The sequence below is a fragment of the Narcine bancroftii genome, chromosome 12, assembly GCF_036971445.1.
Source record: "Narcine bancroftii isolate sNarBan1 chromosome 12, sNarBan1.hap1, whole genome shotgun sequence".
NCBI classification, from domain to species: domain Eukaryota; kingdom Metazoa; phylum Chordata; class Chondrichthyes; order Torpediniformes; family Narcinidae; genus Narcine; species Narcine bancroftii.
The window spans coordinates 94,815,148-94,832,345 of record NC_091480.1 but is presented as its reverse complement, the minus strand read 5'-3'; the positions used below and the strand labels follow the sequence as shown (position 1 = coordinate 94,832,345).

General features: G+C 42.2%; 1 protein-coding gene across 1 annotated transcript in view; it reads right to left on the bottom strand.

The window, feature by feature from the left end:
- Positions 1-896: 896 nt before the first annotated feature.
- LOC138746559 (integrin alpha-8-like) overlaps positions 897-17,198 on the bottom strand; it is an 87,601-nt gene continuing 71,299 nt past the window's right edge. The window contains exons 25-30 of the mRNA XM_069904842.1: positions 16,030-16,182; positions 13,392-13,505; positions 10,700-10,813; positions 5,802-5,903; positions 4,662-4,784; positions 897-3,374 (exon numbers count right to left, since the gene is read on the bottom strand). Coding sequence (XP_069760943.1) covers positions 3,321-3,374; positions 4,662-4,784; positions 5,802-5,903; positions 10,700-10,813; positions 13,392-13,505; positions 16,030-16,182 — 660 coding nt within the window. The 3' untranslated portion in view covers positions 897-3,320. The remainder of the gene's footprint in view (positions 3,375-4,661; positions 4,785-5,801; positions 5,904-10,699; positions 10,814-13,391; positions 13,506-16,029; positions 16,183-17,198) is intronic.

Sequence of the window (17,198 nt, the reverse complement as noted above, 5' to 3'; positions counted from 1 at the left end):
AACGATTTAAGAGACCCGAGGGCATCTTTTTTCACCCAGAGAAACAAACTTCCAGAGGAAGTGGTAGAGGTAGGTATATAGACAGGAAAGGTTTTTTAAACTAATTGGAAGTGCAATAAAAGAAACTAGGGATATAACGTGTGAGCAAATAAGAGCTGTAAACCGATAACAAATGCAAACAAACTGGGCAATAGAGATTAAAAGCAAAACCAATAGTGCTCAAGTAGGAGTCCTCTGAGTTTGTTGAGTCTGATGGTGGAGGGGTAGTAGCCTGCTCCTGAATCTGGTGGTGCGTGTCTTGTTGCAGCGAGAGCAGAGCGTGTGCTGGGTGGTGAGGGTCTTTGATGATTGCTGCTGCCCTCCGACTGCAGCGTTCCCTGCACATGTTCTCGACAGTGGGGAGAATTTTGCCTGTGATATAGTGGACACAGCCCAGGACCTTTTGGAGGGCTTGATGCTCGGGGGTATTGGTGTCCCAATACCAGACTGATGCAGCTGGTCAGCACACTTTGCACCACACCTCTGTAGAAATTTACCAGTGTTTCTGGTCTCATTGCCAAACCTCCACAAACTCCTGAGGAAGTAGAAGTGCTGACGTGCTTTCTTTAGGATGCTACTGGTGTGTTGGGTCTAGGAAAGATCCCGGCCTAAACACTGGGAAATGGCCTGCAAGAGTATGCTTATGAGAATAGCTTGAACAGACGTGGATGAATTGGGTCCAATGGCTTTTTTCTGTGCTGTAAAACCTTGTGACTCCATAATAAGTCATAATTCAAATGCACTTTTATAATCCCATGATGACAAAGGACTTGAAGATTTTCTTTCTTCAAGCCAGGATTATTGATAAAACAATTAATGACCAATCACAGAGAACAAGGTTTCTGTGGCACATGGAATTTTAATTTCAGCAAAACTTTATTAATCAACCATTCTAGTCAGGTGGATCTTTACAACCCCCAGGAAGTATAGAACAACTGCTAACAATAAATGAACACTTTCAACTTCAGGAGAAATTTAAAACCAAAATTATGCATTCACATAGCATGATGCATTGAGAGAAATCTATTTACATTTGTCGCAGATATTTTGCCCATTTATTGGGATGATCGTAATCCCCAACCATCTCAATACTGTTTGTTGGTCCTTTGGACATCATTGCTATTTTTGATGTTGAAGAAATAGAAGGAAAGTTTGGGGAAAGATCAAGATGAGTGTAATAGCCACATGTAATACAAAGGTAAAACAGTGGATGTTGTCAACATGGACTTTGACAAGCTTCTGCACAGGATGGAGTCCCTTGGTATTTAGGATGAGGTAGTATATTGAATTAGTCATTAGGTTTGCGGTTGAAGACAGAGAATGGTAGTAGATAATTGTTTCTCTGGCTGGAGCCCAGTGACGAGTGGTGACCCATGGGGATTGGTGCTGGGTCATTTGCTTGTCATTTATAATCAATAACATCATAATCCACTGGATCAGCAAATTTGCATATGGCATTGGAAGTGTGTATACATCTCGAGAGGCTTCGAAGCTTGCAGCGGGACCTGAACCAATGTAAACGTGGGCTGCAAAATAGATGGAATTTAACTGTGGTCAAAAATGAGGTGTTACACTTTGGGAGGACAAACCAGGGGAGGACTTGCACAGTAAACAGTCAGGCAAGGCAGAATGCAAGAGAACCGGGGATCCAGGAATACAGATGCCAATTCTTTGAAAGTGGTGTCACAAATAGATAGGGTCTTAATGAGAGCTCTTGAAACATTGACCTTCATAAATCAAAATAATTGAGGACAGCAATTGGGGATGTTATGTTGAAGTTGTTTAAGACCTCGGTGAGGCCAAAGATGGAGTATTGTGTGTAGTTTGGATCACCTAACTACAGGAAAGATGTCAATAAAGATTGAAGAGAAAATTTACAAAGAAGTTGCCAGGGATTAAGAAATTGAGGTCGACTAGATGAGGACTTTATTCCCTCAAGTGTCTGAGAATGAGGGGAGATTTGATATTTTTGAGGGGCAGACATAAGGAAAATGCAAGGAGGCTTTTTTCACTGAAGTTGGGTGAGATGAGAACTGGGTTAAGGGTGAAAGTGGGACATTAGGGGGAACTTCTTCACTCAGTTTGGAATGAGCTGTTGGATAGATTTCAACATTTAAGAGAAGTTTGAATAGGTATATGGGTGTGGAGGGCTTGGGTCTAGGCACAGGTTGATCGGACTAGATGGAATATTTGTTCTCTGATTTGTTCAGAGGGCTTTGTTGCTTGGTCAATATCTTTTTTAAGAAAAATGCCCAAAATATTTTGAGGACTATCAAATGAACATGAAGAAGAAAATGAATAATTATAACTTTAAAATATGCTGATGCAAATGGATCACAAACTGTCAGGTTGATGCTTGTATATAATGATTATAATCTGGTAAAACTTAACTTCATTTCTACATAGTATAATTTATATTGTTGAGATAACACAAATATGATAGTTCATTTGATAAGTAAGTAATGAAGGAGCACGGGTGTCTTGCTGGACCGGGAACCCATGGAGTACCATATTTGAATGATACAAGAATGAAGAGATGGGTAAGGGGTGACTGGGATTGATGATCTTCAATAGAAGGAGATGATGAAACATGAAGAGGCTAGTTGAGATTTCAGTTTTAGGAATACTGGAGGAACTCAGCAGGTCTCACAGCATCCAGAGGAAATGAAGATGACCAACATTTTGGGCCTGAGCTTTGAAGGTACCTCGAGGAAGGGTTCAGTCCCAAAACGACGATGATACATCTTTACATCCCATGGACGCTGCGAGTCCGGCTGAGTTCCACCAGCATTTCTGTGCTTTTACTACAATCCCTATCCCATGCAAAACTGAAATCCCATGAAACACAAGAGAATGTAGCAATAGAACGTATCAAAATTCCAGAAATGCCCAGGCTCATCTTGTAACAAATGACAATATTTGTTCAGTTTATTTTGGGCTTGATCTGCAGAGCCTTATTATTTCATGTTCAGAAAATTGTTTCTATTTCACTGTGACTCAGTAACTGGAATTCACCAGAATTTGATAGGTCATTGATTGGTTTAAGCTACTTTAACTCTTGTGCAATTAACTAGCTTCTGGTTAGTGATCATGCCTGACAGAACCACCTATCAGATACACCTGAGTGCTCCGGGCACTATGTACTCATTGACGTTTACGAAGGGGGGTGGATGTGATTGACACTTACTACCAAGTTGAGAAGGTGTCACTTGGAATTTTATTGGGATCTGGAGCAGATGTACTTCAGACTGGGGCAGAAGGGAAATGGATGTTGGGATTGGTTACAGCAATTCTTCTTCTTCTTTTGGAGGCAGTTTCCTTTTGAAAAATCCACACTGTAACAAAGGAGGAAGTAAAGGAAATTCTTTAAACATCTCCTCCTTCTCTTCACATTTAGTGATAATGAGCAACAATTCTGCCTCATCCAGGGAAAAAGCCCAGTCCTGCACTTAGCTTCCAAGTAAACCAAATCTAAGCAATGCACCTCTGAACATGATGGTTCTCAACCTTATTTTACCTCACTCACATACCACCTTAATAATCCTTTACTCACCTCAGTGCATCCTATGGCATAGGTTACTCTGTGGTTAGTAAAGGATTATTTAAGGTGGTATGTGAAGGGGGGGTGTGGGTGAAGGTTGAGAACCACTGTCCTAACACAAATAGTCTGGTTTAAGATGAGTTCAATGGACTCTGCTTATATAAATAAAATAGAAAGCGACATGGCTGCTTTTAATTAAAAAAAATGCCCACTGTCTCCTGACTTTTACCAATAAAGAATCTGCCATTCTATTTCATATTTATTACAACTGTAACAGAGTAAAAAGAAATGTTTTTGGGAGATAAATTTGGGAAAGGTTTGTTAGAGTAGGTCACATGCAAACACTTGAAATACTGGAGCTATGCCTAGATATATAGTGACTTCTCACACCTTTTTGTAAGAGCTTCGAAGAGTGCTCAAGAGAATTGACTAGTGAATTGTTGTTTATCAAAGAAACAGATGGAAGAGAATGCAAGAGCAGCTGGAACTGAAACAGGAAAAGCTCGCAAGAAGCCCCAGTGTGGAAGATGCTTTGCGGATACACAATTAGCTTGCCCGCAGAAGGCAGAGGGTAGTTGTAGATTGCATTCTGCAAGGAAATTTTGAAATTGGTGCATCTTACTAACTATGCCACATGCAGTCTCAAGCAACCAAAAAATTCACTTATCCGGCATCTACCAATCCCCATTGGTGCCAGATACTAGTAGTTTTACATGGATGAGATAGTGTGTATTAGGTGTTGCTTGAAGCAGGACTGTGTAGTCGGTCAGCCTGAACTAATTGAGAGTAAAAAACAAGGCAAAATTAGATGAGGCTTGCAATAGAAATTGGGGTGGGCATGTCCCACAACCCTGTGCTTGGCAGCATGTACAGCAGGCAAAGATGCATAATCATCCCACAACAGTTCTATTTACATTTTTGTCTTGGCCTATTGCAGATATTCCCTTTTGACTCCTTTCTGATACCTTTACAACTAGATTTTCTTTTGTCAGATTTTCAGCGTTTTTAAATCTTCAAGTCCTTCCTGAACACATTCTTTGGGGGGGTTGGGGTGGGGGAAGGAGGAAATGAACGAACATACCTTCCAAAGGATGAATGTTACCAGAGCTACGAGTAGCAAACCACCCACCACAGCAACAATAATCCACCAGGGTTTCACGGCCCTGCTATTTTCGAGCTCACTGTGTTCAATAATTGTTTTCACCTGCAGAACAAGAATTGATGGTATTGGTAATATTTCATGAAAAGTTTGCATCGTAGTTAGAACAATGTGATTATAGTGACGGTGACCGGGGTTTGAATATCGGTAAGGTGTTTGTATGTTCTTCCCATGATAGCAAGGGTTTCCTACCATGTTTCAAGAGATGTACAGGGTCAAGTTAATTGGTCAGAATAGTTCTGTGGGCTGGAAGGCCCTTGTTATTCCACTGCATGCAGTACAATAATAGCCCATTTTGGCCCACGGGCCTGTGCCACCCAATTATACTCAATTAACCTACAACCCCACCCCCACACCTCAATACGTTTCAAATGGTGGGAAGAAACTAGCTCCTGGCGAGAATGTACAAAATCCTTACAGACAGCACGGGATTTTCACCCCAGACCAGTTACTGACGCTGTAACATCGCTGCACCAATCACAGTGCTAACTGTGCCACCCAAATGATGTTGCCTTAGAACAGTTTTAAGAGTGGGATGGTTAGTGTAGTAGTTAGCCCAATGCTGCTAGTCACCCAGGTTCAAATCTGGTGCTGTCCAGTTACCTCCCACATTCCAAAGGCATTCAGAGTTGATAGGTTAATTGGTCACGGTGGGGTCAGATTGGCCAGTTACCATCCTGTATCTCAAAATTAACGTCCAGTAAAAGATCAGTGGAAAAGATGATTCCCACCAATTTTCTTGAGGGTATAAAGCATCTTACTGGGAAAATTCCTGCTATACTTTAATTGAAAAAAAGTAGACCCATAGCATGGTAACAGGCTCTTCAAGCCCATGCCACCCAATTAACCGAAAACCCCTGTATGTTTTGATGGGATTTAATCAAAGCAAGGAATAGTAAACGTTAAAAACACAAAGCTGGTTAAACAGTGTACTTTATATAGTAAAGATAAAGAAATATCACCGACATTTCAGGCTTGAGCCCTTCATCAATGTATCAACAAAAGAAAAGGTAAAGTTTGGTTGTCTTCCCACAGCTGATATCTCTCTTCTGCAGTACTCACCATGGTATTGCCACTGGGAAAATGCTCAGGCTGTACTTGATATGGCATTTCTTGCAAAATGAAGGATGCTTCACTCTGGAAAGTATACTTTTTGTAATTATTCTGGAAAACAAAGTAATACAGTTTTCTCAGTGTTCTATTTCCTTCACATGCTTTTCTTGCAGCTACTGTGTCACACTGAGCCACAAATCAAAAGCATCTTCGGTGACCAATCCTGTACAGTAAAACCCCCAGTATCTGGCACCTATGAGGATTGGTAGATGCCAGATAAGTGAATTTGCTAGTTACTTGAGATTGCATGTTATGTGGATTGGTGAACTGCCAAGGGGCGCCAATTTTAAACATGAATTTTCTCCCTATTGATCTTCCGTGATTTTTTTTGCGGGTTGCTTGAATTCTGGTTAATGGGGATTTTACAGTACATGCATTTTGGTAGCGTGGCTCCATAATTTGCTTTATCGAATTAGCCCTGAGCCACTACCACGGAAGCAGCTCTATTGCCAAAAGCCCTCCCTCCCCTGTGCCATCCCAGCTTTAGGAGGGAAGCACCAAACTCCGTGAAGGTCAATGCATAAAGATTTTCCTGCTATGCATGCCTCAGTATCATGAGATAATTTTCTCTTTATTTCCCTTGGTTTTTGAGTAGTTTTTCCCTCCTCAGGGAATTAGAGGACCTCACAATCAATAAAAGCATTTACTTTTTATTGGTGCTTTTATACAGTACTTTCCCATTAATTTATCATTTGTCTGTTTTGGGCCAGGTTATCATTGTCGACTGTAACTGGACACAATTTGCATTTTGGTAATAATATTTACATCAAGCCTGACCTGAGGTTCCTTTTAGTGTCATGTAATATCCACAATATACATTGTTGTAGCGGCAGCTACTCTGCTCCTGCAATAACACACACAACCAGATGGGTTGAGCTCAGTGAGCAGACTAGTTTATTGCACGCTGCTGGGCTGCACTTGTACTCCCAGCCCAGACCTGGCTGTGAACCGTGCTGGAGGACGCTGACGTCACCTGGGCGTCACGTGGTCCCCCAGTGCAGGTTTCTAAGCCCCGTGCTGGAAGGAAACACCCGATGGCGCCATTTTGGCTGGCTGCCCTGCCACATGGCTTACAAGCAGGGCCGGTTCGCCTGCCTTGTGGTGAGCCGCCACACTGTCATCTTTTGCCTGCTGTACAGGCAGAGCCTCCATTAGCACTGCCCGACGCCCCCAACAATAAGAGGAAGAGCGGCAAAAAGGGAATCCCTTCAGAGTGACTTATCATGAAAATTAGTGATTTGTAAAGACTTTAAATCACTCCACTTACCTCCCGCCAAAGGAGGATTTTGGCTGGTCCAACTTGCTCCATGTTCCCGCCAGCTTTTGTGGGGGGGAGAGGGGGGTAGTGTCAGAGGTGGAGTGACTTCACTCCACCTCCTCCTTAAAAGGATTGTTGCTGAATGAAGGGGTGGGCTGGTGATGATGTCATCAGCCCGCAACCCAAGAGCGCGAATTTTAAAGGACCCATATGGTTAATAGAAGCAATTACGTCACGCAGAAGATCTGCCCGAGTCCCAATACTCCACTACTGTTCGTACCTGCTCTTCAGTCGCCATTTTCAGTATAGGCCGCTTTCCCTTCCCAGCACACATGTTTCACATCACAGTGGTGGGTGGCGTTACTGCACTACCTGTCCCAGCTCACGCCTGTATAAAAGCTCCATGCAATCCGCATTTTTGGTCATCAACATAAAAGGCAAATTTTCCTTTTTTTAAAAAAACTTGAGCAAGCAATTATGCTGGTTTTGAGCATTAAAAACCCCTACTGAGCGTCTAAAGAGCTTTTGATATCGCCAGTCTAGTGGACTAATGTTGTTCACAGAGGTGCGCTGCAAAAGGGCATGCCGCAAAATGCACACCAAATCGTAGAATCAACATTCGTTGGGCAACCCTGCCTTTGCGACTCTCTTATTTCTTAACCTGTCCTCTGTGAGTTTGTGGCAAAAAACAACGATGAAATGTCCAAGAATGACCCCCCCCCCACCAAAAAAAGGCAGCAAGATTTCTCCATTCCACAGCAAAACAAAAATTCATTTAATGGCCTTGGGAGAGGCTCCAGCTCACCAGCCCCTCCACTCCTGCATTTGCTGGTGGGACTGGGAGAGTGACCCATGGTGTGTGGGTAGAAAGAAAAAGCTAAGAACTATTGCCGTAAACAATGGGGCAGAACCAGGTTGTAAAGTCTTGAAACATTGAGTACAATACAAAAATGTGCTGGAGAAACTCAGCATCCATAGGAAATAAAGGGTCGTCAATGTTTCAGGCCTAGGCTCTTTATCAAGGCAACTCTTATAATATCTGGTCATGACTCCTGGTGAAAAGCTAAACAAGTCCATGGTTATTCTGCGTTTGATGATGGCAGATTCTATCACTGGCACAGTAGCATAGCAACTGTGTTGCATTAAAGTGCATTTTAATTTTTCCCCATATTCTCATCCATTTCCTCTGATTCTAAGACTCGCGTGCACACCAGGGGAAATTTACAGTGGCCAATTGACCTTCAAATTTGAAGAGGATACTTGAGACCCTGACAGTCAGAAGGATCACATGCCAACTCTGAGCAGACGGGACCTGAGGTCAGGATTGAACCAGGTCTCTGGTGCCTGTTGGACGGCAGTGATGTTTAATTCTCATCCACTAGAAATGGTGATTGAAGGAGGCACCCAATCCATCTTTTTAGATTTCCATTATTGCAAAAGCTGCTGCTTAGGCAATTTCAGTAATTAAACATGGTATCATTATTAAAACAAAAACAACTAATTACACATTGTAGCAAGGATGATGGCATGAGACAAACTGCTGCTTCTAAAAGCACCAATAAAAAGAAAATACTTGAAATAGAAACTGTTTATAGCAAGCCTTTTACTTGTACTAGTATCTATCTTGCAAAGTAGAAAATGCTGAAAATTATTTTCCATTGAAAGATTATCAATTCAAAATATTGATTGTTTTCTCTCCTGTATCCTTTCCAGAGCTGCCTCCAGCCTTATAGAAATGGAACAACTGAAATAGCTGCAAGATGACCTCTACTTTTATATTTAATGCCTTGTCCAATGAAGCCCAACAGACCATGTGCCTTCTTTACCATGCTATCCACATGTATGGCCACTTTCAACAAGAAATGGACTACATCCTGCTGCACATCAATACTTTGAAGAGCCCTGCCATTTCTGTAATACGTTCCTTGACATTTGACCTCGCAAAGTGCAACCCCTCACACCTGTCTGGATTAAACTCTGTCTGCTATTTCCCTGCCCATGTCTGTAGTGACTGATCTACAGTCTATCTCCGTACACCAAAGCGCTGGAGAAACTCAGCAGATCAAGTAGCATCCTTAGGAAGTTAAAGGTAGTTGATGTGACTCCTGAAGACAGGCTCAACTCATCCACCTTTTCTCCACCTACAAGGCTCATCTCCTGGGACAAGGAGCAGAACCTAATTGACCTTTTCTGAAATAAATTTGGTTTGTCAATTATTCCCACATCCCAAGAATGAATCAAACACAGAATACAATAGAAAAACAAACTAGGTGGACTCGAAGATTAACAATGTTATAAATTGGTTTATGTGCTTTTGAGAATGAGCAAGACAGTCAGATGTAGAGAAGCTTTGAGTTTTGGATTTATGAGAGGCTTAGATAGGGTGGACAGCCAGCAACTATTTCCTGGACCGACAATAGCAAATACCAGAGGACATTGGTGTAATGTGAGTGGAGAAGAGTTTAAGGAAGATGTTGGAAGAACGTTTTTTACCTGGTGCTGGGAATGCAATGCCAGGGGTGGGGACCGAGGCTGGTACAATATCAATTTAAGAGGCTCTTAGATAGGGACATGGATGTAAAGAAAATAGAGGGTTATAGGCATGAGGTGGGGAAACCAGTGAGGGGCTCAGCAGCTGCGGGACCAATGCAGGCTACTTTCGTCGGGGGACTTGCATGGACTGCAGGCTACTAGAGACTGGCTTGTGAACCAGCTATCAGAATCAGAATTTGAGAGGGTGCTGAGGTCAAGAAGGGCTTCGGGCGCTAAAGGCTTCCTGATCGTGTTGGAGGTAATGGCTTGAGTCGAACAGGAGTCTGTGGGAATGCTGGAGGAAAATCCTCTGACATTCAATGACACAGACGGGACTTTCTTTTACTATAAACAGGCTTTATAGCAGGCAGAAGGCAATTCATGTAACATTACATTGTTCAAGTTTTTTATTGTCTCGTAACAATACAATTAGATTGTTGTGGAGCAGCTTTCCAAAGGTCAGAGCAACAATGTTCTATGATCTCGGGAACATATTGCAAATCAGCTGTTAGAACCCACTGAATGGAATACATGGGCCTTTTGTACAAGGGCAAATTTCAGTGTGGTTAGTCTTATTTTTCCACCTCTCCTGAAGCTGTAATCTTGTGCTGAGAGGTGGTTTTGTTAATCACTGCTGTCCTCCTCTACGTCAGCTCTACAGGTGGGAGCATGGTGAATGATAGACTGCAGAAGTTTGGCCTTGGTGGTGCTGGGGAATCCAAGTCCTCGACTCACACAGTCACTTCTCTGCATTGATCCTTGGACATTGATTAGAAATGGAAACCAGTTGACTTTCTTCCCCTTTAATTTGACGATGGTCAGAATATTTATTACTGCCGTTATGGGGGAAAATGCACACAGGTAGAGGATCTGCCGATAGCAGCTCTCAAAATGTCTCCACACTCCAGTTTAATAAGAACCAGGAATTAAACTTGGTACTAAGCATTGACCAATTCCACACTAGGCAGATCATTTATCAAATCGCCTCGAATCTTGTTCATTGCTGTGATAGTCTTTTTGTCAAAGGGATGATTTAAAAGCTGAAGCTGCAGTTTACCTTGAGGAAGGGCTCCATTTTGAGAGAAGATTGTATATTTATTCCAGCTCCCTTTTTGCTCTCCAGATGACCCACTTGGCACAAGATTTTCACACATTGGGAATTGTCGCAGGTCTAAAATCAAGACAGTCCAATATCAGCTTTCAAGTTCATTATACCCCACCCACAGTGATGTATTTCTGAGTAAGATGGGATGAAAATAGTAAGTGGGAGGATTGGGTTGAGTGTAACCTTGACTATTTAATGCAAACAAAATTAAATTGAAGGTTGCAAACACATGTGCTGGAGAAATTCAGCAAGTCACGGCAACGTCCATAGGATTTTTTTTACATACAGCACAGTAACAGGCGCTTCCAGTCCATGAGCCTGGACAGCCTAAACACTCCAATTAACCTACAAACCCTGTACCTTTTGGATGGGTGGGAGAAAACCCACCCAAATGTGGGGAGAACATACAAACTCCTTACAGACAGTGGCGGATTCCAACCCAAATATCTGGCGCTGTAATAGTTTTGTGCTAATGGCTACACTAACTGTGGCGAAGTAAACGGTGACCAATGTTTTGGGCCTGGGCCCTTCTACCCATCTCTGCAGTTTCCTTAGGCAGAGAATTGCAGAGATACATTACTCTCTGGGAAAACCTGTTCCTCCTCATCTCTGTCCTAAAATCTACTCTGCTCAATCTTGAAATTTTAGCTTCACCTACCAATGGTATCAACTTTCCTGGCTCTATCCTATCTGTCCCACCTACCAATGGTAACAACTTTCCTGGCTCTATCCTATCTGTCCCACCTACCAATGGTAACAACTTTCTTGGCTCTATCCTATCTATCCCTTTCATAATGTTGTGTTTCTGTAGATAACCCCCTCATCATTCTAAAGTCCAATGAGTATAGTCCCAGATTCCTTAATCTCTCTTCACAAGATGACCCCTTCATTTCTGGAATCAACCTGTTGAATCCCCTCTGCACCACCCCCCAAGGCTAATAGATCCTTTCTCAAGTATGAAAACCAGAGCTGCACACTGTACTCCTGGTGTGGCCTTGCCAACACTCCATACATTTGCAGCAGGACCTTGCTCCTCTTAAATTCCATAGATGGCCCAAGACTCACACCACCAGGTTCAGGTATAGCTGCTCCCCCTCCTCAACAACAAACCCAATCAGGGACTCATTTAAGGACTTTTAACTGTACAATTTATTGATTTTTTAAAAAATCCTCTCTATTGCACAGTTTGTTTACATGTGTACATTGTATAGAGTCCTTTTTACACTACCAAATAAGCAGTAATTCTGCCTAGTCTGCAGGGAAAGAATCTCAGGGTTGTATGTGATGTCGCGTATGTACTCTTAACAATAAATCTGAAGGCTGATGTTCTATTTGCCTTCCTGATTACCCATTGCAGGTAACTTTTGGCAATTCACGCACAAGCACTCACAGCTTTTTTTTTTACACACAACATGCTGTAATCTTTCACCATTTAAATAATAGGCCAACCTGCCACTTTCCAAAGTAGATGACCTCGTGTAAACAGATGGTGTACTCCACATGCCAGATCTGTGTCCATTCATTTATCTCTCTGCAGATTCTGTGCCCTCAACATAATTGCGACTCAGGTTATCAGCAAAATTAGGCACACTATACTCACATTCCTCTTTCAAGTTGTTCATGTGTACCGTGAACAATTGTGGGCCCAGTACCAACTACCACAAACCAGACAAACAATCATTTATTCCAACTCTCTGCCATCTATTAACTAACAGAACCTCTAACAATGCTGATATGTTACTTCTAATTCCGAGCATCCGATCAGACCAACACACAAAAGGCATTACAGTACAACTCTAATTATCCGAAATTGGATTCTCCAAAATCCTCATTTATCTGAAATTTTTTTAAAAATCAGATAAACAAGGATATCTGAAACAAACCAAAAATCCTTATTTATATGGAATTTTTTTTGGAGCCGAACTGAGCGTGGGCTCCCGGGCAGGAGTCGTTGGTGAGGTGTTGGTGATTGACAGTGGCCAGCATTTTTTGGTGAGAATTAAACATTATTTCAATGCTTTAAAAGACTTCCCTTATTCTTTGTGATTGTTTAAACCCTGTTACAAGGGATTTGCTGTTGCTACTGGATTTTTTTTTTAAATGACGAAAAAATGTTTATCTGAAATAGGTCCTGACCATTTTGGATGATTTGAGTTGTACTGTAATTGAAAACGGAGGGGAAGGCAGTCTGTACTCATCCCCCCGCCCTTTTTAATTCCAATGCCTGGTTGCATTTTACTCACACTAGGCCCAAAACGTCAGATATTTCTTTACTTCCCATGGATGCTGAGTTCCTCCAGCATTTCTGTGATATAGTGAGGTGATGAATTGAAACGTTACCTTGCCTGAATGTTATCACTCGGTTTTCAACAGTTTCTCACTGCAATCTCTTTACACTTGTGTGCATTTTGTTTTACTTTTGATTCAGCAGAAGGATTGCAGCAAGCGACACAACATCCTTTCAAAGTCTATGGATGGAAACCCACTGGTGGTCAGAGTCTGTCAGCCAAGAGGAAAGGTCCTACCAATTATAAGGTAAAGGTAGGAGACTGGTGTGCAGAGAGTGAGTTTAGAATGACCCAGGAAAATTAGAACATCAGACAAATGGTTATTTTCCAAATGAGCTTTTGATGATCATTCTCACCAGATTGAAGGTTGTCTCCACCATTAAAGTTTCAGATTCACTGACATCTCTTTTCATCAACCTACGACGAATGTTCTCAGTAGTGGAAGGCCTCACTGTAGTTAAAGGTTGTGCCTACAGAAAAAAAGGATAATTACTAAGGATCCTGAATATAATTAACAATAGTTCATGACCAATCTTTAACTGTGATTGTATGGCTAGGTACAATTCAAATGCCATCTTACAAATTTACCGATGACGCCACGGTTGGCAGAATCACAGATGAAGTATTGAGGAGTGAGATAAATCAGATGGTTCAAGTGGTGTCACAATAACAACCTTGGAACTAATTGTGTATTCCAGGAAGGGGAAACCAGGAACCAACAAACTGCCCTCTTGGAGGGGTCAGCAGTGGAGAGGGAAAAGAACTTTAAATTCCAGGTGTCAATATCTCTGAAGATCTATCCTGGGCCCATCATGTCGAGGCAATCATGAAAAGGCTTGCCAGTGGCTATGTTTTCCTAAGATTTTGAGGAGATTTAGTATGTCAGTAAATTTCCTCGGGTGTACTGAAGAGAATGTTCTGATGTGTTGCATCACCGTCTGGTATTGAGGTGCCAGTGCACAGGACTGTTGTAAACTCGGCCAGTCCCATCATGGGCATTAGCCTTCACTCCACTAAGGATATCTTTAAGAGGCGGTGTCTCAAAAAAGCACCCTCTACCATCAAGAACCCCAGGCCACACTCTTCTTACTGCTCCTGTCAGGAAGGAGGTAGAGGAGACTGAAAGCACACACCTTAAGTTATAAAAATAGCTTCTCCGCCCCCCCCCCCACCATCAGATTTCTGAGCAGACAATGAACTTGTATATAGATACAACCTCACTTTTTCTTTTTAGTTTTTGCACTGATTATTAATTTTTAAATATTATATTTACAGCATTGTTCTTTTTCTTCTTCTTCTTTGGCTTGGCTTCGCGGATGAAGATTTATGGAGGGGTAATGTCCACGTCAGCTGCAGGCTCGTTTGTGGCTGACAAGTCCGATACGGGACAGGCAGACATGGTTGCAGCGATTGCAAGGGAAAATTGGTTGGTTGGGGTTGGGTTTTTCCTCCTTTGTCTTTTGTCAGTGAGGTGGGCTCTGTGGTCTTCTTCAAAGGAGGTTGCTGCCCGCCGAACTGTGAGGCGCCAAGATGCACGGTTTGAGGCAATATCAGCCCACTGGCGGTGGTCAATGTGGCAGGCACCAAGAGATTTCTTTAGGCAGTCCTTGTACCTCTTCTTTGGTGCACCTCTGTCTCGGTGGCCAGTGGAAAGCTCGCCATATAAAACAATCTTGGGAAGGCGATGGTCCTCCATTCTGGAGACGTGACCTACCCAGCGCAGTTGGATCTTCAGCAGCGTGGATTCGTTGCTGTCGGCCTCTGCCAATTCGAGTACTTAGATGTTGGAGATGAAGTCGCTCCAATGAATGTTGAGGATGGAGCTGGTGAAAGCTTTCTAGGAGCCATGGAAACTGCCAAAATGTTTGGCCTGGAAGTCAGCCTGAAGAAAACTGAGGTCCTCCATCAGCCAGCTGCCCACCATGACTACCAGCCCCCCCACATCTCCATCGGGCACACAAAATTCAAAACGGTCAACCAGTTTACCTATCTCGGCTGCACCATTTCATCGGATGCAAGGATCGACAACGAGATAGACAACAGACTCGCCAAGGCAAATAGCGCCTTTGGAAGACTACACAAAAGATTCTGGAAAAACAACCAACTGAAAAACCTCACAAAGATTAGCGTATACTGAGCCGTTGTCATACCCACACTCCTGTTACAGCATGGTACAGCTGCTCCAAAACAACACACTTTGTGACTCATTCGCGACAATAAACCTGATTCTGACAATCTTGTGGAGGAACGTTGGACTGGATTATGCACGACTTGGCCACACTCCCTGATAATTTTCCACAGAATTCCTGGAGTTGGGCCAGCCGTTGGTGGCTGTCAAAGTGGAGTGGATTCTGAGGTCGTGCCTACAGTCCCCTCTTGTGAACTTCCAACACACTAGTTCTTATCAGGCATCTATTCCTGATGTGTTAGCCCAAATCATCAATTTACTCTGCCTTTACTATGTTTTATACAGGAAAAGGAACATTTTTTATCTGGCCTGACCTGCTATTCACATTTGCTCAGTTGTGAACTGACCCAGTGTGTAAAAGTAGATGACACAAATTTCTTGTTTATTTTCATTGTGTGATGACATTGTTTAATGGGTTTAATGTATCAGATAGGTTGAACGTTTAGTGGGTGGGGAGGGAGGGAAAGGAGGGGGGAAAAAATTACACTGTGTATCTTCAAGAGGGAAATTTTTGTATGTATTTTGGTCAGTATGGTTCATAGTGTGAAAAATAAAAAAATTAAAAAAAAATACCCCCACTCAATCGGCACTGACACCAATTCTAACTTTTCCTTGTCCTCATGAAAGTTATTGATCTAAAAGCTTCTCTCACAACAGACATTGTCTGACCTATTGGGGCGTTCCCTGTATTTTCCGTCATTATTTCGGATTATCAAGACATGGACATTTTTTTGGCTTTTCAATGACCACAGTCACAACTCTCCCAATTTTAAAAAGACACACATTGTGAAAATGTGAAATCTTACCCAATTGTCAGCATCCGACGAGTTTACAGTGCACTTGATTTCACCCCATGGTACAATCATAGATTTTATCAGAAGATTGTCACCATTGAAATTCGCAGGCCAGTCTATTTCAATGATAGCTCGACTAATTGTTGTTGGACCATTGTTGTGTAGCTAAGGTTAGATAGAAAAAGAGACAGGTTACATCACAATTCATTAGTCCATCACTCCTCACTGAACCAACGTGTTTTATCTCATAACTAGAACAACCTTGCTCTTTTATTATTTCTGGACCACTTTCACTTGATGCTGACAGATGTAATATTAGAACCATAGAACATTACAGCAGAGAAACGGGCCCTACTAGACTTTTTTTTGCCGAGTCCCACTGACTTGCATCCAGTCCATAGCCCTCCGGACCTCTCACATCTATTCAGTCCCCAATTATTTATGCATCAAATGACCTTGAAGGTGGAGTCTGGCATAATCAAGATTTTATTGAAAAGACTCTTGGCCCATTTAGGTCAGTTTAAAGTGGTATCTGCTGATGTTGGATTTTAATTCTAAGTATAATTTCCTGTCAAAGGTTCTTATTTTCTTCAGGTCAAATTAAATAAATTTTATATTCCCCTATTGCTACAGAATTAAACATGGAAAATGTTATTTTACATGGTATGGTACCATTTGTAAACTCCTTCAAGAATCTAAAAACACAAGAAGCAGGAGTTGGCCATCCAGCCCACCAAGCCTGCTTCGCCATTCAATGAGATCAAGGCTGATCTGACGATAAGCCCACCTCTGTTAAAATCTATCCATCCTTATCTTAAATATATTAGTAAATTTACTGAGTGCTATGGCCAGCGAATTCCACAATTCACCACCCTCTGGGTAAAGGAGTACCTCCTCATCTCCGTCCTGAACCTGCTTCCCTGGATCTTAAGGATATGTTTTCTAATTCTGGTCTCCCCCATCCAATAGAAACAATTTACCTACCTCTATCTTGTCTGTCTTTTATAATTTTATACTTTTCTATAAGATCCCTCTCATTCTTCTCAATTACAGCAAGTACAGTCCCAGACAACTCCATCTCTCCTTGAGGGTGAAACCCTCTCATCCCTACAAGTGGAGCAGGGGGGTCAATCACTTTACTTGCTTTGAGGTTCAAATATAGATTTGCATATGGAAACTGA